Source organism: Colossoma macropomum, unplaced genomic scaffold (genome assembly GCF_904425465.1).
Source record: "Colossoma macropomum unplaced genomic scaffold, Colossoma_macropomum, whole genome shotgun sequence".
Classification (NCBI taxonomy): domain Eukaryota; kingdom Metazoa; phylum Chordata; class Actinopteri; order Characiformes; family Serrasalmidae; genus Colossoma; species Colossoma macropomum.
Window position 1 is genome coordinate 26,924,301 of NW_023494795.1, and position 27,944 is coordinate 26,952,244.

Genomic DNA, 27,944 nt, shown 5'->3' on the forward strand with positions numbered 1-27,944 from the left:
CTTTCAATAATGCAGAAAAAAAATTGGTAAAATTCCCCTTAAAATCAAAGTATTGAATGCAAAGCTTGTTCAAGTATTTTCATTTTAAGAAAATTTCTACCAAATGGGATTTAAAGAAAATGCTTAAAACAAGATTCATTTGGTAAATTTAGCTGATTTTAGATTATTATTCTGACATCAGATAAAATTAACATCACTTAAATTGAGCCACAATGCCTTAAACTGACGAAATATTTTCTGATTTTAAAATCTTAAGATTTAAAGCACAAAATATTATTACTTTTTTCTTCCTAAGAAATCCTGAAGAAAACTTTCTCACCATATACCATATATATACATCACTTTTTTTGACTTGATTTGGTTTATTTCTCTTCTTTTCTGACACTGATTTTTTGAAGCTCTTGTAATATCAGCAGCGCTCTTGGAGTACAATATCAAGCACTTAAGATAGGATTTAATAGCTACCTTCCATTGCAGACTCATGAGAGTCAACAGAAATTTCCTCATAAAATGGTTATTGTAAGGCAGATGGATATGAAGGGAATTCTTGGTCAGGAAGGCATCTGAGAGGTCATTTCTAAACTGAACTGTAAAGCCCCATAAAATCCCCTTGAACAGAACACAATGAGCGGTGTAAAATGTTGTTCACAAAGCGCTTTAGCTTTTCTTGACATCACAAAGCAAACAGAGCCTTGAGACCAAGGTAGTAAAAGCTTGAGGTGTTCTTGTCATTGAAAGGGGAAGTTTTAACGTGAACTTTAAATGGGATATTGATTTCGAGCTGATCCTTGTAGATTACCCGTCTAATGCCACCTTGAAAAAAAAAACACAATTAGAAAAATAAAAACTTTCCGTTTCCACAAGGCAGGTATTTACGACCTTGAACTTCAGTGTACTTTTTACATAGACTATAGCAAATCATTTTATGTGATGACATTTTATGTTTTTCTGAGAAAAGTAACCCATCAGACATTCATTGATCAATCGCTTTTGATCAAGAAGTACGAAAAAAAAAAACTGTATAAATGATCCAACCATCACATTAAAATATACACTCGCCACGAAACTACCCTGTACTTCCATGCATTGGCCACTTTATTACAAACACCTACCTTGTACTTCTACTTAATGTCCACTTCATTAGAAACACCCACCTTTTACATCCACTCACTGGACATTTTATTAGAAACACTACCTTATACTTCCACTCACTGACCACTTCATTAGAAACACATACCTTGTACTTCTACACACTGGCCATTTTATTGGAAATACTACCTTGTAGTTCCACTCACTGGACACTTTATTAGAAACTCCTACCTTGTACTTCCACTCATGGACCACTTTATCAGAAACACCTTCTTGTACTTCCACTCACTGGCCATTTTATTAGAAATACCAACCTTGAACTTCTACTCACTGGTCACTTCATTTGACACAGCTATATACGGGCAAGAGTGAAACCTGTATGTTGTCAATTTGTCACCCTCCCCTACTCAATTCATCACTGGTCTGTTTATTTTAGTTGGGTGGTAAAAGATTTTCAGCAGCAACACTGACTGGTATCATTGTTGTGTTTTTGGGAAGTGGTCCACCACTTCAAGAGCAGCTCTATGGTCAGAAACTGACCATTGAGGAGGGGCTAGAGGATGGCTAACACAAATCTGTGTAATCTATCTATCCATCCATCCATCTATCTATCTATCTATCTATCGTTGTACCTTGCAAAAGTATTCAACCCCCTTAAGAGTCAATGATATCAAGAGCTCTGCAGACAACTGGTCTGTATGGGAGGGTGGCTGGGAAGAAGCCATTACTGGTGAAAAAACACATCAAAGCACTTCTGGAGTTTGTGAGAAAGCATCAGAGTGATCCAGCTAAAATGTAGGATAAGGTTTTGTGGTCAGGTAAGACAAAAATTGAGCTTTTTGACCAAAATTCAAAATGCTGCATGTGGCATTTGCAGCCTGATCCAGATGAATCTGATTCCTTTTAATAGGGCTGAATATTTTTGCAAGGCACTCAATCTATCTACCTATCTATCTTCCTGTCAGCACTGGACAGGCGAAAGCACTGGAGTTCACTGTGATTTGTATTAGCACAGACATGCCATGATTCTGATTTTTATTTATCACTGTCATCAGTGTGTAACTATCACAAAGTTGATTCAAGAAAATGAACCTTTAGGAGATTTTTGGTTTTTATGCCTGTCATTGTTAATCACAGTGCTCTTCCCCTGCTCAAACCTCACCTGGCCCAACTGTTCAGGTAATTATTAAACCCTTCAAGAGCTACGTCTGATTTGTTAGAGCATGAAAAATATTAAAATGTGTGCTTCATTGGGTTCTCTGGCCTGGGATTGAGAACCACTCTTTTTTGGCCTGGAGGTGTACATTTGATTTTGACCCTCTAGAGGGAGCCGTGGTTTAAGAAAAAAATCCCTAAACCAGTGTTACAACAGCTGTAATTTCCCACTTCAGGAGATCAGCCTACAGATTTCAACACAACTTCATCTAACTGGACTGATTATCTGAATGTATTCAGTTAGGGATAGAACTGAAAATAATCCTCTGACACCTTCAACTGCTCTGACTGGTGTGGTGCTCATAAACTTGCATGGATTTCCTAAGTGACGTATGATTTATGTAATTTGTGATTTCAAATAATTACTTTGTGTTTTAATAACAGCACCACAGAAAGTAAGAAAGAATAGTATGCTATTATTTGTTTAGTGTGGTGGACAAAGTCCTTCTTACTATCTCATATTAAGCCTTATGTTGCTTCATCATTTTATGAGTCTGTAACCTGTCGTTTATGAGTCTACTTTCATATCAGTGTTGGGTTTGATCTGTGCATGGCAGGCTATGTATGTTTAGTACAAATGAAACATAGTATAGGCTTAGGTTTATTATAAATACAGTAAATCTGTTGATCTGTAATCCAGAAAGTTCTTCGGGTGAGTTGAAAGGTGTTGGATCATAACAGGGACAAAGTTCATTATCAAGAGAGAGTTCAGACCAAATGTAATAGTTAAACTATAGTTAAATAATGGGGTTAAAATTGGAGATGCAATTTTGACATAGAGACCATAAAATACATTTATTTTAGTATTTTACATTGTTCTCTGCTGTCTACATAGAAGGTATGTGACTTTAATCAGGATGAATGGTTTTACACGCCCATTTACAACTTTGTTATTTGGCCCTAGAATGAAACAAGCTGTTTTCCCTTTTTTGGGGGGCTCATGAATAATTTGATGAGTTCTGCTCTAATTTGCTGGTTTACAGTGAGGCACCGGGGTGGCTCTCACAGAAGCAACATGTCGAAATAGACACAGATAGGAAAATAAAATGAACCTTTGTGTAAATAAGCTAGTACGCCATACTATTTACTTAGCTATGCTAGTTACTTGGAGCTTGCTAGTAGCTAACGTTACTTATCCTAGCTAGCTAGCTACTTGCCTTCAATCTCGACAGCAACACAAAGTTAAAGTTATTAGTTCACTATGAAACTGTCAGTTTAAGATGAGTTGGCTTCAACCTCAAAAAATGGATAAAAACCACACAGTATGGCTACTACTTACAGGTTGCAGTTGGGGTTGTGATGCTAATGAAGTTGGAGCTGGCCCTCACTGCACTCTCCTCAGTGTCAAACGCTGAGCAAAGCTGCTCGATATTGTCCAAGGTTTGAGAAAATGTCCAGAGTGAAATGTGCAGAGCAAACTAACAACTTTGAATTAAAGTTGTCTGGTTGTTAATGTGGCTGCTTGAATTAACTTCGTATTCACCTGCTTTTTTTTGCTAGAATACATGCTAATAACATTAGTGTAAGAACTTTTTACAAAGTGATCCCTGCTGAAAACTCCCGCAGACACCATTAAGTGTTTCTGTTGGTTCCTAATGGTTTTGTGATGCGTCTTGGCTTTTTTAATGGGTTAATATCACAGTGTAAAAGATCCTTATGTTTTAACAGGTGACCAGTGGCTAATTCTAAGTGGTTCTGCTAATTCTAATTTAGGTCCCTCAGGCATAGCTATGTAAACTAGATTTGCATCCAAAACCGTGTACTACGGTACTGAATAGTATGCCAAAATAGTGCACTGCCAGTCAAAATGCATGCCTCAGTGCAATATCCGTAGTATAGTAGTATGTGGTTTTGGACACAGGTTTGCTTAATTATGCTGCATGGCCAAAAGTGTGTTGACACCGCTGCTAATTAGTGGGTCTGGCTATTTCAGCCTCATCCATTACTAACAACATGCAATCTCCATGGACAAATACTAGTAGTACAATGGGTAATACTGAAGAGCTTAGTGAGTTTCAGCATGGCACCATCAGGGGAAGCCATCTTTCCAACATGTTAGTTAGCCAAATTTCTGCCCTGCCAGTCAGCTGTCAACAGGAGTATCATCGATTGGTTTTCACCCTCTGGCAGTTTGATGGACGAATCCGGGTTTGGCAGATTCAAGAGAACACTACCTGCCCGAATGCAGTATCAACTATGAAGTTAGGTGGAGTAGGCATAGTGATCTGCGCATGTTTTGCATGGTTTGGGCCCCTTAGTTATAGTAAAGGAAAATCTTAATGCTACACCATGAGGATGTTTTAAAGAATTATGTGTTTTCCAGCTTTCAGCATGAGAGTGCCCACGTGCTGAGTTTGGTGTAGAAGAACACGACTGTCCCGGTAGAGCCCTATTCTTTGGGATGAACTGGAACACTAACTATAAGCCAGGCCTTATCGCAGAACAGCATTATCTGACCTCATTAACGGTCATCTTGTGGCTGAATGGAAGCAGATCTCCATGTTCCAGAATCTAGTGGAAGGCTTTCCCAGAAGAGTGGAATGTGTTGCTGCAGCAAAGGGGGAAAACTCTGTATTAATGCCCATGGAATGGAATAGGATGTTCAGCAAGCATGGATGTAGTGTTTGGGTGTTCACATGCTTTTGGTAATATGGAGTATGTAATGAAAATCTTTGGAACTTCGTCTTAAAAGCATGAGGCCTAAAAATATCACTGTATAGTCCTGGGGCTCAGCTCTGCTTAATGCATAAATCAAAGGTGCCAGAGCAACCCTTGGTTACCTGGAAATGTAATGCAATGTTTGTGGTTCTCATAGCTCTCATTGATGGCTTGCAACATAAACTTTCATGGCTCTCATAATGAGTATGAAGATGTGTCATTCAAAGGCCTTAGAGGTTGGTCCACAATTCAGATACAGCAGAGCAGTAGAGTGACCGCTGGGTGGCGCATGTGGGCGATAAAACGCTAAAGAGTTCATTCAAGCAATCCATGTGGTGGTAGGAGTTCATTTCCCACCTGTATTCCGACAAACTCCGCCTCATCTGGCAAGTTCGCCTTTTACAGTTTCACTGTAAAGTATTAACGTTACAGGCTTTCGTCTCCTTATTAATGGTAACCTATACCACTACCAGCAACTTTCCACCTGCATATCCAGACATTATTTCTACACTTCTATGTAAAAATGTTGCACTTAATACGATAAACTGGCGCTTAAAAAGGAGCTACGCGTGATTACTGTGGGTAGCTGTAGTTCAAGTGCAGTCAAAACTAACCTTACTGACACTCATTCAACTGATTATGGACCTGATGTTTTGCAAAAAAAAAGTCGATATTTAGCGTGTATTTCATATTTGATTCTACAAACGCAAAAACAACAACTACAGAGTTTTTCGGTCGCTAAGGAATACGAACTACTAACCAATCATAGCGCAGTAGGCTGGTCACTAACCAATCACCGCGCAGCAGGCGGGAGAATGCAAGCCGATTGCAGCGCTGGAAGGCGGGGCTTGTCAGAATACGGGTGGAAAAAATCACAACAGCACTGTGTGAATGCGCCTGAACGCCAGAACGGAACGGCGGCCAGTTTAACGTTAGTTAGCGCCTCTGCAAATCAAAGGAATATGGTTCCCTGAAACGTATCCGATGCGTTTTTACAGTTTATTTACGGTGTACGGTGGCTTCAGGTTGAGATGTCCGCAAACAGCGTGTTTTATGGGCTGTTTTTCGTGTGTTCAACAGTTTTTTACCAGCTCGTGTTGACTGAGAAACCGGGTAAGTAAGCGAAGCTAGCATGACGAGCTAGCGACGAGTAAAGTTGTGTTTTTCTGCTTTTGTCGAGAGAGAGATGTGCTAAATGCGAAATATAACGCTATCCCTGTTTGTGTCATGTTCTGTATAAAAACTTGAAAACGGTGTCTTTTAAAAGCATGACCAATGTGTTAAATTTGAAGAAAGCCCTCCTTACATGTGATTCCACAGCGCTTGTTTGGAAATGTGTGGGAAAGTCATTCAGTAAAGTTAAAGGGGAATTCCACCGGCATTTCAAAAAATCTCTATGAATCAATTGCTAACCTGTAAACAAAGTGACTCAGAGTGGTTTGGTATGAAATGCTGTGTTCTAGAGAGACCTACCGAGTCAGAATTGTTCACAGTGGTGGTGATGGGAACCAGACGTTTGAAGAGTTTAATGCCTCTAAAAGCTCCGCCACAAAAAGTTTACACGGAATGATTTTGAATGCGTTGCCTGATGCCTGAGACATTTGTTCTGTTATAGTTTAAAGATAAACTTTTGGGCTGCAATGTACTTTTCAAGATCATTTTAGGGTGGAGAGGTGCGGGTAGCGTGTAAGAAGGTAAAGTAGTCCCCGGTAAAACTTTGTTTCTACGTTTACCACTATTTTATCATTGTTAACCTTCCATATAAACCCTCAGGAGACACGTAAGGGTTCACTAGTGGTTTTAGATAATAAATAGAATGGCTGTGTATGTGTTGTAGACATTGTGAACCTTGGTTCCTGTCACCACCACTGTGAAGAAAACAGTCTGCAAGTTTCTGTATAATGAATCGTTTCATTCAACTCCGGTTGAATTTGTTTACATCTCAGTGATTGAATTTTGCATATGTTTTGAAAAAAAAATCAGTGGAGTTCTCCTTTAAGTTACCTTGTGCACACTTAAACTGCATCTTCTTATCTGCACTGGTTTTAGAGTTTAACATAAGTAGCTCACTTATCAGCTTTTACTGATTATGTCTCCCTTAAAATGTGTTTAGGTAAGGTGTTAAAGTAGGAATGGCTGTCTGTATGTGTAAAAGTACAAGCCCTGTTATTATTGTCTGAGGAGCTGTGGCCACATTTGGGAGTAGTAATGAAAGCTACACTTAGGAGTTCAACGTTTGAGTTAAAAAAAGTTTAGTTAAATGAGTAATGGAGTTGGAAAGTTGCTTTTAGCAGCCCATGTTATTGGCACACCTGGGCTGTAGGACAAGAACATCCTGCCTGACTGCCTGAGCAAAACTAGGAGGCTTACACTCTTAAAAAAGATGGTTCTTCAAGGGTTCTTTAGTAAAGGGTATGCTATTTAGAACCATGAGTTATATATAGAACCATTTCATGCTTAAATGGTTCTTTGCTTGGTGAAATGGTTCTTTAGATTGGAGAATGTGTTGTATATGGTTCTATACAGAATCTTTTTGAAAATGGTTCACCAAACCATTGTAGCACCAAAAAGCGTTCTTCTATTGTTACAATCTTGGGCTTGTAACAGTAGAGGAGCCCTATTTAGAACTCATGGTTCTAAATAGACCCATTGTCTTTACTAAAAAACCCTTGAAGAACCATTTTTTTAAGAGTGTATGGTTAAGTCTGGGTTTTTTACATCCTCAGGGTCCTTTTCAGGTCTTGTCTTGACCAGTTTCTTAGTCATATAGTTGGCTAGTTTATTTTACTTGTAAAATAATTGACTGACAAGTGAAATCTGTTCTCTGCGAGACATAAAAGGGTTGAAAAACATGCACTCGGCCTCTGTTAAAGGGACATTGTGGCCTAAAAGAAAAATGTAACTAAGAAGCATCTGTTGTAAACATGCCAACTCGCCACTTTTAGCAGTGACATTTATTGGTTTAAAAGCTAGGAAAAAACCCTTCTGTGTCTTGAAGGTGAAAGTAAATTGTGGAAGTGTGCTTTGGGCAAGTTGTTTGTTTGTTTGTTTGTTTGTTTGTTTGTTTGTTTGTTTTTTGCTTACTGACTGAATTAATCCCTTAAGAAAATAGTTTGACGACCAGTTGAGGTTAGTGGTATGTCACTAATGAAAGCTTGCGCCACAGGTGTATTTATTAGCCTCTAGATCAGTGGCTGGCAGTCAGGATTTGTTGACTGCTGAAGGGATTCCCAATGATTGTGTCATGTATGTATGTAATGCATTCTAGGTATTGTATTGAAAGAACCGTGACGAGTGAGAACATGAAAAAGATACAGTATCATGAATTCTGTCAAACTGGTGAGGCCGAGGGGCTCAGTGCTGACCTCTGGGATGCTGCACAACATAGCAAGTAACTTTTACATGCTAGTTTTAGGCCAGAGTAACTGTTTTTCTAGAATGACTTTGCATTGCTGCCACAATAAACACTAGACTATCATTCATCCAGTGATCCATTGTAGGTGTTTTGCATAGTGGACCTTGAGGTGTCCAGTCAGCCATCACTGTTTGGCTGTATTGTCTTTTGGCATTGAGGGGAGACAGCTGACCTTTCATGATACCAAACTGCATGTTGCAGCACCATGCCTTTGTTTTAAGTTAGCAAAGAATCACAATCTAGGGAGAATATTTTTAGTAGTGTCTCTGTTGGTCACTTTGTGGGTTGAATAAATGCTTTCTGAGCCATAATGAGGCCAAACTGGCATAATGGCTCATTCTTTATAGTTAGGTCTACCAATATTTGGTATATATTTTAAAATTAAATTATTTAGCAAACATAAGCCAAAGAAACAAGTGTCTTTGATGCCAAGTGGACCAGCGCAGCGGGTGGAAAACCACAATCACCACACCATCACATTAGCTATTGTGGTAGTTACAGTTAAACAATAACAGTGAAATCTTATTTGTTTGATTAGCTGATTTGACCAGGTAAGTTTGTTTAAAAGGGAAAAAGAATTTAAAGAAAATTTCCAAGGCAAGTAAACCCAGGCTCTGCATTTTTAGTGACCATGTTATTGTCTTTGTTGCCAAGAAAACCTTGACTGATAAGAATTGGTCATTAAGAGATTTGGCTGTAATCAAATCTGAATTGGTCTTAAAAAAGGACTGATCCCAAAGATTTATTATTTTTAAAATTCATCTTTAGTTCACAATATTCAGGTCAGTCTGATGTAACAGATTTTCTTCTGTGTAGTGCAGTCTCTGGGCTATGGGGCGTTTTCAGTGGTCTTTGGGTGGGGGGTGTGTATGTTTGTGATTCAGGCATGACGTGAGTGCTTGCCCACCTGCCGACAGGTGTGTCTTTCCTGTTTGCGCTTTACCACTGGGACCTCTGTCACAAGCCCACCAGCACATCTGGGCTCAGTTCAGTCAAAGACCACAAAGGCCACTGTGTGTCCAGTGGCACTTTAGCTCTGAGGTAATGCTGGCTAATGTGAGTGAGAGCCAGTCTTATTTTTACTACCTCATTAGCACACAGCCAGCGTAAAGTCCTCTCCCACCTTCAGTGTGTTCTGGAGTTTTCTGTGTTGAGAAAGGGTGTTAAAATTCTTCTTTGCCTCATGAGGCATCAGCCTGAAGGTGGTTACAATGGTACTGATTTTCTAACATTACACTCAAGTCAATTCTAATAATATTCAGTGCACACTTCTGTTTTTCGGCTGTTTAGTGTTCATCTAGTCACGCTCATGTTTAGTGTATTTTTAAAAATACTTCTGAACTGTTCTGAAATAATTAGACCATGGCAAAGTAGAGATTTCATGATGCGTTCAGTTGTTACCTAAAGAATCCAGATCTGATTGTTTTCAATGTATTAATATCAATTGCATTGAGATTTATACCCCCAAAGGCTGAGGGCTGGGTAAAAAAATATTGATAAAATTAGTATATTGTAAATCTTGTATTATGATATGCCATTTAGACAGCCAATTAGCAGTCTAGAGGTTGGAACGAATGTTCTCATTGGCTCACAGATGCTAAGACTGACTGCTTAGGTACTGAAATTTGGTATTGAATGTTTTTTTCAGTACTCTGTAATATTGTAAGTAATTGTCATTACTATAAAATTAATGAATTTTGATACTCAGCACTAGTTCTGATGTTGAGTACGAATCAGTTGAGCTCCATTTCCAGTGTCTCAAAGAGAACAGTTAACTTATTGTCTGTCTGGCTCTTTGAGGGGAGTAGGATTTAAAGCTTGAAACATTTGACTGAGCATTTGGTTGGGTTCTGACATCATTTATCTAATATTTGTCAGATGTGGGTTAAGTTCAGAATTTATATTGGGTTTCTCATAGTTTGTCTCATCTTTTGGCCTGCATCTGTCCCAACTTTGTTTTACTACTATGTTCTTCTTCCCTACTTTTTATTAGCTTGACTTAAACAATTTAAATGAAGCACAGTAGAGTCACTCATGTTGTTTGCTGTGAGCTCTGCTGAGATTCACAAAGTCATCATAAAACACATTATGTAATGTTTATCCAGACCAAAAACTTTTGGGATGTTGTTTGAAGGCATTGATTGATGAAAAAGTGAGGAGTAAAATGTCACACTCCATGTACACAAGGACAGACGCACTGTATTACCCCCTCCCCACGAGAGCCTGTCCCACATCCTCTGCTTGTCCTGATGGCCTACTGCCCCCAACAGCAGCTGACCGTCCAAACACTGTGCCTCCTCTGCCGTCCTGGACAAATACTCAGGAGTAATCGCATTCCTCTCTGCTCCATTGTTGCCCATGTCCTGTGCTCCTTGTAGCTAAGCCCACGCTTCCAGTGATATGTCTTTGTCTAGAACAGGGAAGTCCACTTACATCAAATTTCTTGCTTATAAAAGTTCGAATAAACAAGCCTACGTAAGTGATTGATGACAACAGTTACCTTTAAATGCATTACCATTAATGATTAGTATATGCAGCTAATGAAATAAAAGACATCAGACAAATATCATTAAAGTTTTGTTTTGACATACTTCAATAACCTAATGATCATTTTAAAATGTCACTGAAATTAAATGTCTATATCTATATCTGATATCGAAATTTGAGAGAGGAAAAAGTACTATTCATGCATGTCTACACTTTAGTACGTTAATACAGTGCAAATCTAGGTTGCTTTCGTCCACCTGAATCACTGAATGAATCAGTGAATGACTCAGTGAATGATTAGTTCATGAACAATTCTTTGAAAAGAATGGTAATGCCCACCGTGACATACCTCAGTATACATCAGGACCATCTGCATTGTGTTATAACTTGTCTTTGTTTGGACGGGACACACTCATGTTGAAATGCTTCTATAGAATTAAGATTCCTCTTGGCAGTTGTCCAAATTTATGTTTGGTTTATGCTATTTTGGCATGTGCCTTGTTGACTTCCTCTGCATTTGTAAGTCTTCTGTTCACTTGTGATTCTTATGGTTTTGATTCTATAGCTTTATTTCTGGAAAGTTCCTATAGGTTGATACTTAGCATACACTGTTAGAAATAAAGGTTCTGTGCAGGTACAATTTTTGTTCATCAAGGTACAAACAATGTAAGTGTACCCTCAAAGGTACAACAGTGGTGTTAAGGTCCATTTGTGTACCTTAAATAAGCTTTTTAGAAAGTATGTATTTGTATCTTTTCAAAATCTAATGGTTTAAAACAGGACAATGAAATAAAAAGCCTGGAGACGAGACGGGGTGTGTGGAGTCAACACAACTCAGAAATCATAATTTCAATGGATTTCAATACAATTACGTTCCCTGACTAAAGGTACTGAAATATACCCTTAATGGTACCACCCCTCTGACAAGAGGGCTTCTGCAACAGTGACAGTTTTGTACCTTTTTTTCTGAGAGTGTATAGATTTACCATGTTGGACAAATGTCACATAATAGAAAGGATTTGTACATAACTTAAAATGTACCACGAAACATAGACCAGCTTCTTGACTTCGTGACTGCCAAATTAGGCATTTTTTTAAGCAGTAAAGACAATAGCATTGTATATCTGCTCTTTATCAGAATCTTTTCCGTATTTTTCCATATTTCTAAACAGTTGACATACTTAGCTGTTTGTAGTAATAAGATGCAAATGCAAATTGCAACACTGATGAGCCAAAATAAAAATAAATTGCCCATTTTTGATATTGCACCCATAGCTGGCATCCATGTAAGAAGCCCTTTCTTTGTCTTTGTTCTTCACAGATGATGATTGCCTCCATTATGTTTTGAGCCCAGACAGTGGTCTCCTCTCCACTAAGAACTATCCAGGCGTGTACCCCAACAACTCGTGGTGTGAGAAGAAGATAAGCGTCTCCAGCGGCCTCAGGATCGTCCTCAAGTTTGAAGATCTTTCCATTGAAAGAGAGGACTGTGAGACGGACTATTTGAAGGTTATCAAAGAGATCCATGGGACCAAATCTGGTGAGCATCAGTATTGTTTATTTGATGATACTAACCTGCATTTAATATATGTTGCCTCTGTTGTAAGAAAATTTAGTGCCTCAGAAGCAGTTTATTGAGCAGATGGGAAAAGGTGAAGAAATAAGAAATGGGGAAAGGGTTACTTTCGACTGTGCTGATACCTTATAGTGTCAGCTCTTATGGATCAGGATATTTCAGAAAATTAAAAAATACTTGAGCACTAGTGTTGTAGTTCTCTAGAGCAGTGTTTCTCTCGGACTTATCTCAGTCTCAGGGTAAGGTGGGCTTACCAAGTGCAATGCCCCTGTCTGAGGTAATTCTGTCATTTTTTTCTATCATTATTGAATGTCCACAAAACCTTCAAACAGAATAAAATTTGTCTACATGTTTAAATAAAATCTGTTGAAGATCTAATTGCTCTTTCCATGTTGGCATAACTGGGTATTATTTGTTTATTGATGTTCATTGATTCCACAATTTAAACATCCCCTGAGGGCAAATCAGAAGGTTGTTACTGTGTTTTCATTTAATAATAAAATTGGTTAAATGTTACTTGATTTATATTTGTAGTTTTGGAAATGAACCTCACTTTTTTTTCCAAAAGTTACAGTACAAATTTAGTTAATGTTATAGTAATAAATGATAAAATGATAGGCTATATATTGTATAATGTTAAATTTAAAAGTAAATGATATTATTTATTAATGATAATGAATGTACAGCTATCTACAAATGAATTTAATTTTTTCATGGCTACTACAAAGTGCCTCAGGCTCTGTTCTAATGGTCTTGGCCACAACACTACTTTGAACCACAAACAGAACTTTCTATGCCCATTTTACACCTCTTTAAACATGGCTGTTCTCATAGGCAAGTCTGCTGTTGGTATTTTGGCTCATCTGCTATTTGAGCTCTATATATTTCCACAATACAGACTAGTACTTCCTCAAGTATTAGAAACAGCTGTAAGCATCTATTGTCTTTTAGAAAGACAGCCACATTAGGAAGACATTAGTTCCTTCTTTTCTGAATTTCTGCTTTTTTTTTATCCTTTCTTTTAGCCTGTTTGTCATGACATGCTGCTTTCGATGCCTTTCTCTGAGAGGTGAACTGTTGCATTGTTGGTGCCCCAGATGATTCTGTGTGGATGGGATTAGCACATGTTAAGACATTGTGCTTCTATTTTAAGTATAGAATGAGGATTTCACCAGGTGTGGTGGAAGTGACTTTGTATAATCAGAAAAAAAGAAAAGTTAATTTGGCAGTGGTGTATAGGTTGTGCTCTTCTGTTGTGAAATCTTGTTCTCACAGTCCTGTTCTCACATACTGCTTTGTATGAGCAACGAGTTTTAATGGCCTTCAGAAATCATTGGTCACACGTAAAGGTGGGCTTTTTCCTCACATGCTAGACTGTCACACTACTTTAAGGTTTTTGCGAGCAAATTGGAACAGACAAAATGCACCAGCAAAACAGTTGTGCATTTTATTCTTTATTTTTTACATGATTCATTTTTACATGAACTTTTTCCAACATCTTTGTCTTAGAATTAAACAGGCTGTTTTATTACAATGACATTTTGCAGCACATGTATGCACTGGGGAGTGAATAGTATGTTTTTAAACTTTAAAATATTGAATAAATGCATTCTATGGCACCTTTTAATGGGCTGTTATTAGAGGTTAGATGAGTATTATATGAGTATCCCTAAAAAAAAAGGACAGATATTCAGTTATCCGTGGGTTGGACTAGGGGTGCTTTGGCTGATTAACACATTGTAGTTCTTACTCATAACACACATACAGGAATTTTTTTTTTTTTTTTAGGTTTTTGTGTTGCATAAGGCTTAACCCGTTGTCAACACACTCATGTTAAGGCGCTTGTGTTTCATAGTAGCAAAATATCTGTCTCCCTGTTCCCCTCGTCCTCCTTCTCTGTATGAGTTCCTCTTAATCAGAGCAACACACTGATAAGAGTGCAGAAAACACTTGCGTGAATGGTGTACCACAGAAGCCAAGTGTCAGCGGATATTGGAAAACTCATGGTGAAAAACTACACATGGTCATTCCAGGAGCATGTGTGTGTTGTTTCCTAAAGGATATTGTGTTAGTCTAACAATTAGAGTGCATTGACGGCTCCAGTAGGAATTGACTTGGTAAATTGCTTTGCCAGTATATCTTCACACTTTTATGGTTTAAACATAATTGACATGTGGTGTATGGAAGTAGCTGTGAGGTAGTAGTGAGTGATGTACCAGTTAACATACATAGCCCGTTTGGCCTACAGCAGTTTAGCACTGTCTCGTCGTGCTAAATTAATGAGGAGTTTTTCAGCCTGCACTGCTTTTTTTGAATGAGAGACAGTAAAAACAAAAACCTGTTCGATTCTAAGGGATAAAAGGTGGTTGAAAATTAACACCAATCATGCATAAACCACAAGAGGAAAAAAACAATACAAGAAAAATGTAGGATATGGCCCTTTTAGAAAGCATAGTGTAAAGCTAGGAAGTTCACTGAGAGAGGGTGGGGAAGAGAGGTTTGTTGAATAGAAATTGAAGAGTCTCCAGCTGGAGGCTACAGCCTGTCACAGCAATGACTAGGAAAATATCACCTTACCCTCATGTCAGGTAGAGCTGCTGCTCCACACCATTCACCGTGGCCCATCACTGGCACTCAGATGGACAGCTCTCGCTCACCACATACTGCCTATTGTCTCACTCTGCCAATTGTTTCCAATTGGGCTCCTGTTTGTGACAAAGGAAGACCCATTTTTTCCTGGCCTGTCTGAAAGGCTGAGAGGAAAAGACAGTTCAGATGTCAGTGTGCAGTGTGCCGAGGCTTTGTCAAGGCTGAAAGCGGCACAGTGGTTGAAAACCATGAAGAACTGTATGGTCACATGGGGAGGCTGTCATTACAAGTGACTGCTACCTCACTGACATGTAGCCAACCGGTTTTTAGGGGGTTGTTGGATTTAACAAGCTGCATTTTTTCAGATATCAATAAATTAATTCAAATGTAGAAAGGAGGGCATCTTGCAAAACGTCTTTTTTCAGGTCACAAATGTGCCATTAATTGATTCACCCACTTTGACTTCTACTAACATGGTGCGAGCAACATGAGCTCACGTGACAAGTGGTTTTGGCATAGCAACACTCAAGGTAACAAATTGGCATAAAAAAGTTTGCTCTCTGCTTCATCAGGTATGGGGTTCACATTTCCAGAAAAACCCTTAAGTGTTTTTAATCTCTGAATGAGTGGGTGAAACTGTGCTCCTTACGGTTTTCTAAAATGGAAAGTAGAGAGAGTTTGCACGTTATTGTGGGGAGTAAAAGATGTCTTTGTCACATTTTGAAAACATTTTTGTGCGTTTGTGTCGTGTGTAGTTTTGAAGCATAGTTTTCCGAATGTCAGTTTTTTGTGTCACTGATTCACATCGCATTTGGTATCAGCCTTTACTTATTCATCAAGTAGCTTATACCAATACAACCACAAGCTTCTATCACATTTCATCAGACAACCATTAAACCACATTTATTCTTGCTGGACGTTTTATTAGGCAATCCTACCTTGTTGGTCCATGTTTCAGGATACTATAGTTTCTCTTTTTCTGTTCTATTTGTGTTCGCCGCCTTCTAGTCCTTTATCACTTGTCAGTTTCTGATCACAGCCGCTCTTAGCTGGAAATTTTTGGTTGGACCCATCTCAACCAAACAGTGACCCTGACGTATGTAAAAATCCCAGTAACACCACCGTGTCTGATACACTTGTATCAGGCCAGTATCACTGCTATGCTGAGAACCATCCTCTCCTCAAGTAATATCTGCTCAACGGCGGTCCTGCTGTGATCTCTTTACAATGATGGATAAGGTAGAGGGGTCTGATAAATTGTGCATCAACAGATGGGCTACAGTCAGTAACTGTCCACCTACAAAGTCCCCCTATATGGTAGGTGTTTCCGATAAAACGACCAGTGAATGAAGGCGCAAGGAAGGAGTATGTAACAGGCAGTCTTTTTGTAGTTTTATTTGTCGTGTCGTTTTGGACTGTCTGTGTTTATTATTGTAATCTTTGTTGTGTCCTGTGTCTGTTTTGTGTTAGTGTACTGGCAGTATTGTGGGGGCCTCAAAGCCCACCCCAGGCTGTACTCTCCGAGCAACCACTCTCTGTACACGGACTCCAGTGAGCTCACGGTGAGCTTCCGCTCCAGCGTCCATACCTCAGGCCAGGGCTTCCAGCTTTCATATTCGGCAGTGGACCACAAAGGTAGGCTGGAGGGTTCCTCCTTCTGTCATTGCATCAGCAGCTTTTAGGATGGGGAGTAAGTGTGGCAAAAATATAATATTACTGTACTTGAATTTGTTTGACTGTACACAGCAAAATATTTAGTGTTTCTGAGGTTTGATGTATTATGCCAGCAAAACAACAGTGCTGCATTTTAAAAATGCTATGAAAGCTATTTTTATTACTTTTATTTGCTGTTTTACATAATTTTGGATTCAGACTCACAGTCTTCTGATTGTCAAAGCCTTAAGGCCACCAGGTGTGCCAAGTCACGCAGTGTCCACAAATAATTTTTAATGGAGGTGCACACACTGCTGCCGCTGTGTAACTCCCAACACGGCTCAGTTTCTCTGTTTGCCACAGTGCACCACTCAACATTTTGCTGTAATGGCATTAAATTAAAGCCACAACGAGACAACAGAAATTTTAGGTGTTTATGTGGATTGAAATTTACACAGAGAAAAGCAGTCAGTCTAAAGTCATTAAGTAAACAGACAAATGCTAATAGTCTCTTACCTCAACCAATGTTGGTGGCTTATTGTTTTTTTATCTTGCATGTGAGAAGTTTACTGACTGGTGATGAACGTTTTATTCTACTAAATCTGTATCAGTGTAAAATGAACTTGAGTTTAATGTTTGTTGGCGCTCTCACTGCAGCGCTTTGCATGTGGTGTAGCTGTGCTTTATACTACCTCTAAATGTGACGCTGTATGGTGTGTCCAGTGTGCCATTATACAGCTGACTTATTTGTTTGCCCTGTCTAAGTTTCGGTTTAGTGAAGTGTATCAGTGTATCAAGGCCTTGGTGCACTTGCAGAGAAATGAAGCTCCCAAAGTTTGCCTTAGCAAGCTTTTAAACTCGCATACTCTCTGCTGTTTTGCTTTGGCTGTCGCAAATTAGCCATTTTTGCACTGACCAATCACAGGCTATGTTGTTTAGTGTTCTCTCTGCTCCCAAAACATGTGATCCGACGAATCAGCTCGTTAACAGCCCATTACAGTGGCAGGAAAAGCACTAAAATGTGCAGGGCAGTGGGCCTCTAGGACCAGGGTTGAGAAACACTGGCATAATGTGTTTTGCTTCCTTCAAGTCATTTCAGAAATATTGTATGTATGAGATGAGCACACATGAATGCCACTGCACCATAATTACCAGTGATAAACTCAGTTTCCGAGTTGGGGCAGTTCAATAAAAAAGCAGTGGTAGCCAATGATAATTGTATTGTAAACTGAGTATTTAGCAGCCGTACATGAAAATTTTGTCTTTCTCTCGCCCACATGCGATAAAACCGATAAGAGCATATAGTTGCGGTAAAACATGAATCTGCATTTTTTATTATTTGTTTTCATTAGAGCACAGCAGCTTCCCTTTACATTATGTGAATTTATTCATATTAATTTTTTTGGACAGCTTTTTGTTGGAGTAACTCAACTGTTCTTTTTGTTGTAGTGCTGCAACTTAAACGATATAACAAAAGGAAAACAAAAAAGGATTATTCACAGTTCTTTCATCTTTTTTTTTTTTTCCAAGGTCAACACCACTAGAACGCACATCAGGTCATACTTAAGACCTCCGAATTCATACATGTGAACTTCATAGGAGGACTTAAAGGCTGAATTAGTCCTTGGAGTTCGCCCAGCTGCCAGAAGCCTCCAGTTGTTTTTCTCTGCAGTTTCATCATATTGTTCGCTGAAGTGTAACAAGGCCTTTGGTCTTCTTAAAGAACTGACTAACCACAACTGACCACAGTATGCTTGGAAAAACTTAGAGATGTGTTTTATTACTCATACTTATATATTCAAAGCAGGGATTTAGCACTTTGTCTTGTCTAGCACACCTTATTCACTTGATCGGCTTTTTGCAAAAGTCTTTCTAACATGAATTTAATGTGTTTGAGGGAAGAGGAAAACTTGAAATCTCTTCAGGACCTGGGTGTAGAGTGAATCCCTAGCACTCTCCATTGGTTTGTGTTCTGGTTGACCCCTTTTGTCTCCTCACTGCTCAGTGGAGCACGTTACTCTCTCCTTGGTGGCCTAAGCCTCTTACCTTCATTGCTCAGGGCCTGTGGAAATGTCTCCTCACCCAGCATGTCTCAACACAGCACATCTACACAGTGCTCTTACTCCTAGCCTGATAGTCATGCCCTGACATATCCACTCTTATACTGGGGACTATTGTTTGTATGTGTGTGTTTCCATTACAGATATGTTAAAGGAAGCAGGCTGTTCATCCTGTTGTGGTGTATGTGTATGTCCTGTTGTGCCACCTGCTGTTTGTTGAGTTAGGCCTGGTTTCCGCTGAGGAGACACTTCTTAAACTGCTCCTTTTCTTTTTTTTTTGTCACTCATTGTGTCCCCTCCTCTGCTTTCCTCCTCAGAACTGCTCACATGCTCTGACAAAGGCTATGCCTCCCTTTCAAAATACAGGTAACTGTTTTTGCACATGCTTGTGTTTGTGGTCTGTTTGTGGTTATAGAAACACATTCCATGGATAATGTCAAAGATTTGGCTCTGTTATACTGATGCAGAAGCTATTATATCTTTCATTTCTACCTTTTTGACTGCTTAAAGGGCTCATATTATAGGAAAGCTAAATTTTCTCTCTTTTGTGTATACGATTTTGAGGTAATATGTCATTGGGAAAGTTTCAAAATGTACCATTCACTCCCCAGTCCACCTTTTCAGCCTACAGCAGTTTAGCTTTGCCCATTCACACTGAAGTTGCAGCCCAGACTGCTTTTCAAATGAGGCACAATACAATTGTTATGTATGTGCTATAATATTCATTTATAGCACATACACAAAAGTCCACCTCTGTAAAAATAAATAAATAAAAGTCAAGAAAAATTTAGGATCTGGGTTATTTAAAAGGAAAAATGTACAAAAATAGTTATTGTTACATGGTAAATGGAAAATGCTCCCGTAAGAATGAAATAGGACTGGTACATAAAACCACACAAACATAATAAGTGAACCATAACTGCTCTTTGTATGTGGTTTGAATTGTGTTAAAATGCAGAAAATAAAAACTAATGAAATTTAATTACTATAGACAGATAAACGCAACAGATGGTCCGTGTCACTTTTGCTTTTAGACTCTCTTTATTTTCACAAGCCCTTTGAGCAGTTGCTTGGACTCAGATCTTGTTGAAGCTCTTTGTCACACTGCCGGCTGATCTATAATTAGCAGAAGTGTAAGTGGCTGCTCCATTGTTGTCTCCTGCTGCAGGAAGTACTGTCCGGCCAGATGTGGATCGGCGGAGGGCGACGTGGTCGGGGATGTTTCTCAGGGATACTTACAGGTGAGTGCTGCTTTATTGTTCTGTTCAAACATTGCGTACTGATCTTGGTTAAAGCAAGACAAGATGAGCTGGTGCTGTGCAATACAAACTAATATTAGTACCACACAGTGGTATTAAATTTTAGTTTTATTGTTATTGATAGATAGAAACATAGTTACTGCATTGTACACTGTATGCCAAAAGGTTTGTAGACACCTGCTCCTCTTCTGAAATCAAGGGTATTAATAGGGAGTTTATCCCTCTTTGCTGTATTATCAGCCTCTGCTCTTCTGGGAAGGCTTTACACTAGATGTTAGAATATTAGTGTGGTCAGGTACTGATGTTAGATGAGTAGTTCTGGATCATTCCGGCTCATCCCAAAAGTACTGGATGAAGCTCCATCACTCCAGAGAACACAGTTCCACTGCTACACATCCCAATGCTGAAGGGCCTTAAACGTCTCTGGCAAACACTTGGTATTGGGCATGGTAACCTTAGACTCTTGTGCAGCTGCTCCGGAGCATCTCATTCTATTGTTTAATGCTTTTCTATGGAGCTTATTCAAGCTGTGTATGCGCAATTTAACACCTGTGTCACTAATGGGTTCACCTTAAAGTAGCTGATTTTGCTCATTAGAATGGTTGTCTGGATACTTTTGGACATGCCATGTATGTTATTTGCTGCACATTTGTAACCAACTAAATAAGTAGTAAGTTTTCTGTAAATTTCTCTGGTCAACATTATGATACTGAGTGAGGCTCTGTTTGGTGCAGGGGGTATTAATGTGGCTGTGCACAGAGTCTTTTGGCGAGCAGGATCACTGTATTTCCCCCAAATAGGTTTGTATTGCTGAGTTGTTTTCTGTATCTCTGCGCTGTCTGCTTTGGAAACTCCTCCAAGAAGAATGTCTTCACTGCTTTTGGCCAGAGAATACAGACTGGAGAAGGAATGCTCCAGCCACCAATTTTGTTGTCTGTTAGGCTTCTGTTGTTCTGACTATGAAACTGAGAGAGCAGGGAGGTGTGTGTGTACATGTTCAGGAGAAAAGTTTTGTAGTGAAACTCAAGAGAAACAAAATGATACTGGCTTTGTAAAGTAACTATATGTTTATTTTTTTTAACACAAAGAGCAAAACCATGTCTTTTGGTTACTGAGGTTAAAGTTATGATTTCAGTTCAGCTCCTGAAGTCCTAACCAAAGAGAGAACTTGCTTGACTGTATCTAAACAGATACCATGGAGGAAAAATCCTGATTGTGCAATTTTCCGTAGGGCGTTTCAAAAATTTAACTCATTTCCAACCTAAATTTAACAGAGAAATCAGAGTATTACTACAAAGTGTTTATAATATAATAAATGTGGGGTGTATAATTATTATAATGATTATTATTATTATTATTATTATTATGTGTTATTATTAATGCACATTATTATTTTTATTATTAATAATATCTTTTGTACTCACATCTATTCAATGCATAAAATTGGATTTTGGGTGGGATTTATGTATGACTCCATGTCCTAACACTATGAAAATGTGTGTGTGCACATGGTGAAGGAGTGTTTGTGCAGGTTTCATTGTTTTCACAACTCACCCAGTGTGGAGTTAACTCAGACTGAAATCCCTTTATGTAACTCCACTCGCCTCTTGCTGCAGTTCTGAGTTTGAAGTTTGGGTCGTATCAGGGGTCAGCCAAGCCACAATAGCTCATTCAGCAAGTCCAACCATTATGTATGTGAAAGAGAGTGAGAGAGAGAGAGACTGGAATGGGGTCATGTGCTCAGGCTTTGAGCTTTCCCTCCAGCAGTTAAGACTTGGTAGAACATTCTTAAAGCTTAGTATTATGACCTGCTCTTTTCCTGTTTGTGGTAACCCACGCTGACCAGCCACTTTTATGTGTCACTCGACAGTTGCTTTCATGCTGTTTGTATTGATTTTGGAGCTTAAATGGCTGTTTATTTGTTTTGTTTTGTTTTATCAGCCTCTTCTCCTTCCACTGCATCACTGATGTTTTGAAACATGTGTCTCTCAGAAGTCAGAAGTTGCTACAATTTGCAGCCCAGTGTTAGTGCTGCGGTAAAGGCGTTCATTTAATACCTAAGGCTGTGATTGTTAATTATATTGAGTTAATTAAGCAAGTAATCAGAGAAAAGGCTAAACAATAGTATACTTAAATGGGCAATGACAAGCCATGTCTAGCCATTGAAAGATTCCAGAGTGCTTTATTAAAGAAGAAAAAAAAGATATAGTTAGATAGTTAGAAGTTTGGATCTAAAGGCTTCAGCTTAAACATAGAGATGGATGATTATAAAACATTCCAACTTTAAAATATGTGCACAAAAATGAGCATCGGACAAATCTTTAGATTTGACAGATATCTCAAGTCGATATTTGATGTGTATATTGTGCTACTGTCATACAGTATCTGGATTTTTCTTTTTACTGCATTTTCAACTACATTTCTCCATATTGCTAATCTGTGTAGACATAGTCCCAATTTCTACATTTATTAAATGCTTATGTATCATTATCTATACTGGCAGCTACGTACCTGAAAAATATCAGACATTGGCATTGGCACACACAATTCCCATATCAGTACATCCCTTCTTAAATTAAATCAAGACGTGTACAAATAGTGAAGTTTATGTCTATGTATGAAATTATTTTAAGAAAAAAAAAATAATTAAGAACAACAACAAATGGTTTCAGCAACAAGACCTCAGTCCTCTTGGAGAAGCATCTAAGGTGGCTCCTCATGAAGCTGTTTGAGAGAATGTAAAGAGTGTGTAAAGCTTCGTCAAGGTAGAAGTGCGCCAAGTTCTAAAAAAATCTATAATGAAGTTATATGAATGCATATGAACAGCTGTGTCTAAATATGTTATGTGTTAATAATATTAATATTATTGTTGATAATAACATTGCAGATAGTTTCTAAACATATCTTTTCCTCCTCAGTCTGCACAGTGTTTATATGGAAACTAAGCTGATAGTCTAGCTCCGACCAAATTATATGGAGTGTTTCTGGTCGGACCTCTGTTTGAATGAAGCACAATACAGGGCAGACAATCAGAAGAGAGATTTTATACACACACACACACACACATATATATATATATATATATATATATATATATATATATATATATATATATATATATATATATATATATATATACACACCGATCAGGCATAACATTATGACCACCTCCTTGTTTCTACGCTCATTGTCCATTTTATCAGCTCTACATACTGTATAGGTTCACTCTGTAGTTCTGCAATTACAGACTGTAGTCCATCTGTTTCTCTGCATACTTTGTTAGCCCCCTTTTACCCTGTTCTTCGGTGGTCAGGACCCCCATGACCCTCACAGAGCAGGTACTATTTGGGTGGTGGATCATTCTCAGCACTGCAGTAACAGTGACGTGGTGGTGTGTTAGTGTGTGTTGTGCTGGTCTGAGTGGATCAGACACAGCAGTGCTGCTGGAGTTTTTAAACACTGTGTCCACTCACTGTCCACTCTATTAGACATTCCTAACTTGTCAGTCCACCTTGTAGATGTAGAGTCAGAGACAATAGCTCATCTGCTGCTGCACAGTTTGTGTTGGTCATCCTCTAGTCCTTCATCAGTGCCCACAGGAGGCTGCCCACAGGAGGCTGCCCACAGGAGGCTGCCCACAGGAGGCTGCCCACAGGACGCTGTTGGCTGGATATTTTTGGTTGGTGGACTATTCTCAGTCCAGCAGTGACACTGAGGTGTTTAAGAACTCCAGCATCACTGCTGTGTCTGATCCACTCAGATCAGCGCAACACACACTAACACACTACCACCACATTAGTGTTACTGCAGTGCTGAGAATGATTTGTATCCTCTTTAACTGCTAAATGTTAGTTTCATCATTTAGCAGACACACCTACATCCAGCTTACAATACAAGGAAGATTCAGTTTTTTTCTCTTTATTACATCTGCTTTGATTCCAGATGCCAGATCTTTACCCAAATCCTCAGATGTTCCGTCTGGCTTTCTTCTCTACAGAAGCCTGGAGAAGCTCACCTCTCCAGGACGTAAACAAAAAAAAGACAAATATATGACTGTGTGTGAGTGAGTCAGAGAGAGAGATAGAGAGAAGAGGGAGGTGTAAATCACCAGTGTCAACAAACAGTAGGATCTCCAGCCCCATTTCCATGTGAGAATGGATGATCCACTCTGTTTGATGGAAGCTACAATGAGCCATTCTCAGCCTGCTGCTTCAAGCTTTAAGAAGCGGGTGTCGACTGCTTTAGAAACAGAGGCTGTGCAGCTGAATAGCTCACGTTGGCTTTTGTAATGAACGGGTGGAGTAGAGAGCATTTAGATTACACACAGACCTTTAAGGACATGTCGTCATCTTGTAGTTTGCCATTAGTGTACGAGTCTAAGCTGTTTTTGTCTGTAGTAAAAAATGAATGACAGGACTCACCTCTGTTTCTGCAGCTCTGATTAACCAATGGGTTTCAAAGCTTGACTGTACATTTTACCCCTGAATATATGGCTGAACAATTTAAAAAAAATATCTAATTACAATTTTTCTGACCAATTTTGCAATTATTTTCTATAAATTAATTTCAAGGCCTATTTTTTGGGCCAAGCCCAGAATATTCACTTATCTGGCATGGATCTTGCGTATGGAGAGCATCAGTCTACCAGTTAGTTGTGATGGTTGTGATGTCACATTTAAAGAACATGAGTGTTTTGTTGCTTCTGATTGGACTAACTCATCTACAGGCAGTTCACAACCTCTGGGTTATTAGAGTTCGTTTTCCCATTTAACACTTAAGACAACACTGTTGATAATGTGTTCTGTGATAAAAATTCTGTGTTCTGTGATTAAAAAAACTCTTGCTGTTAGAAAATTGCTCTCTTTCAAATTGCAATTTCGATATAAAATAAAAGGTTTTAATTGAATATCACTGTCCTTTGAATTCTGAGGTCATTGAAATATGAATTATATAGGGAAGTAATTTGCAGCATTTTAAATCGGTTTACAATTGGGTCTCAAATCTGCCTTGTGTTAATGTTTTCATTTTTTACTTTATTAGAGCCTTCATCATTGTTAAAGTACAATATTTTGTAATAATTTGTTAGCCGCAAGCTAATAGGTTAGCCTGAGTATTGCTACCTGTTGTGTAGTGTCCAAAGTTCATGATAAATGTACCATTTCCCATCTCCTGTAACGTTACCATTTTGGAGAGGTTTTGTTCCGACAGCGACCCACAGTCTTCGCCAAAGGTGGTAGTTAAGAGGCTTTGGCAGTAGTAGCTGCAATTTGAGTAGCTAGTGTTGTTTATATTATAGTGTGGATTTTACCACTACCTTCACGTAACTAAAACACTTCTGTAAAATGCACAGGAGTGTTAACTTGCTTATAGCATACATGTAGTTACACCAAATATAGGCTGTGTTTCCATCAGCTCTGTATAAGCGAATAAAACGCCCTACATCACCATCACAAAAACACTTCAGAGAAATATCGGTAGTGTTTACAGTAAAATCTTTATTGTTATGTTTAATTGTACATACAGTTTTTTTTTCTTCTTTTCTTCATTACTTCACTGGTACTTGCCAAATTGTTTCATAGCTGTGGCCATGCAAAAATGGAAATGTGATCAGTCACGTTTTATTTTTTTTGCACTTCCTTTAATATTTGTCGCATTTATTTTTTTATCTACAAAAACAGCAAGCCTGTAGGCTTCTGTGCAAATTTTGTATTTAAAAAATTGGTTATTTGTCTTTTGTGGGATTTTAACCCAATTATCTCCCCAATTTAGTCCTCGCCAATTCCACCCGGTAGTTAGGACTCCCCCAGTCACACGATACTATCAACGCTAGGAAGGTGAAGGCTAACACAGGCTTCCTCAGAGACCTGTGAAGCCAGCCACCGCTTCTTTTCGAGCAATGTCATTGGACAGCTGAACACGCTCGGAGGAAAGCGCCAACCGCCAGATCTGTTACGTCAGCTAACAGACGCCTGCGCTGACTAGCATCGCGTTAAGTGATGGGGGGAGAAGGAGGGGCCATCCTACCCACCCAGAGAGAGCGAGGCCAATTGTGCTCTCTCGGACTCCCAGCTACGGATGGCTGTAGCATCACCAGGGATTGACCTCTCAATCTCCTGATGATAGGGCCAACGCTTAGACGGTTGCGCCACTCGGGAGCCCAGTTATTTGTCATTTTCATTATTTACATTCATTTCCAGTCTTTTTTTTACCATATATACTGTACATAGCTAAATATTTAACGTATATGCGTAAAATATATATGGGTGGAAAAGTAGCTACTGAAGGGTAAAAGATGCATCTCAGTTTTTTATGTTGGGATACAATGGGAGTGAATTTCAAGTGCACTGTTAATTTTACCCTCTAAGAAAAATGTCTTGGCTCACAGTTCCTAATTTGGGTCTTTTGTGGCTGACTACAAAATGGCGCACTACCTCAGGGGTCTATGATCGATGCTCCTAAAGAGGATTGGATGTGTCCGCTGTATCCACTGAGCACGCACACAGCGGTTACCATGTACCCTACCTCTGTTTTTCCTAATACCTTTATTCATTGTCCAAATGAAACTCATTTACACAACAACAGTACAGCTCCTCTTTGTGTAAACACAACTGATCAAAGTCCTGTTAGCTACAGGCTGCTCTGTGTGAGAGAGTTGTAAACACCGGGAGGTGGCGTGTTGCTGCACATGTAAATTTTAACAAGGTTAAAAGCCTGAAATGCAGTGCTGAGAATGCTGTGTGCATTCTGAAAGGTCTTCCAAATAGGAAGCTACTGTGAATAGGTAGGGTGTGCTTCCATAGACAATAGAAATGAATAAGTGATGTCACCTGGTTATTTATGTGCTGGCAATTATTGTGTTGTAAAGGTCATGTACTCATACTGTGAGAGTCTCTTGGCCTTAGGCTCTTGCCTTATGGTCACCTAGAGTGAAGCCTTACACACCCTGCTGTGTCAATGATCAGTTACTCAGTATATGTCCAAGACCAGCCTTTATTTTGTGCTCTTGCCTGCATGGTTGTAAAACAATGCCTCAGTGATGGTGGCAATTCAGCTGTGTTGATTTTTGAATGATTTTGTAATGGGATGAATAATATTCAATAAAGTATGAACTAGGCCTGCATGATATGGACAAACATCAATTGAGGGTAGTTGTGTGCATATCATTATTCTCGTAGATGTGCTCTTGTCCTGAGAACATCTGAGGACAACCATGAAAAACTGAGTGAAATGTGGGTGAGAATGCAGACTTATTCAGGTGGAAACTAACTGAGAAAACCAATCCAACATTTATTTGAAGGTGGAGCTTAAGGTATGGGGTGATGGTGCGCGCTCATCAGTATTGTCTGATGGACAGCAAGCTCGTGAAAGCAACAATCATAACATCTAACATAAATACATGTATCACTGCGAAGCTATATGAACCTCATTCACAGCTAGACCAGGCTTGGTAGACTAAACCTTTACTGTATCCTGTTGCCAAACAAGCCATCTCTTTTCTCCTGAGTTAAGGACATTCTGAAACATTCATTTTGATGAATTTAAGTGAGCTAACAACAGTGTTTCTCTAGCTAGCTTATTTCACTTGTTATCGTTTTTACTTTGAAAGTTAAGAGCGTGGATGAGTCAGATTTAGGGGCAAGTTATCTCTAGATAAGCCAGTGTGGCCCTGCAAGACTAGCAAATCATAAGATTGAATTATGTATTTAATTGTGGTTAAATTTGACGTTTCACGAGGCACAATAACGTTTCCTGAAAAATCACAATCAAATCAAAATGTTTTCAAGGTCCCACCCCTTCCCACCTTACAGTGGAACTGATTGAAAGATTTACAGTAGCTTTAAAAAAGTGGTTAAAATTCTGTGTTGAATCAGTTTTAAATCAGGCTTTGACCAGAAGCACTGAACACTGTAATCGAATCCAGAGGCACGGTTCCTTTCAGAGCC

General features: G+C 39.0%; 1 protein-coding gene across 1 annotated transcript in view; it reads left to right on the forward strand.

Moving 5' to 3' along the window:
• The first annotated feature begins 5,865 nt into the window (after positions 1-5,865).
• The window catches only part of dcbld1 (discoidin, CUB and LCCL domain containing 1), a 43,011-nt gene continuing 20,932 nt past the window's right edge, over positions 5,866-27,944 (forward strand). Inside the window, exons 1-5 of the mRNA XM_036582079.1 lie at positions 5,866-6,075; positions 12,186-12,404; positions 16,500-16,664; positions 19,060-19,108; positions 19,911-19,983. Coding sequence (XP_036437972.1) covers positions 5,994-6,075; positions 12,186-12,404; positions 16,500-16,664; positions 19,060-19,108; positions 19,911-19,983 — 588 coding nt within the window. The 5' untranslated portion in view covers positions 5,866-5,993. The remainder of the gene's footprint in view (positions 6,076-12,185; positions 12,405-16,499; positions 16,665-19,059; positions 19,109-19,910; positions 19,984-27,944) is intronic.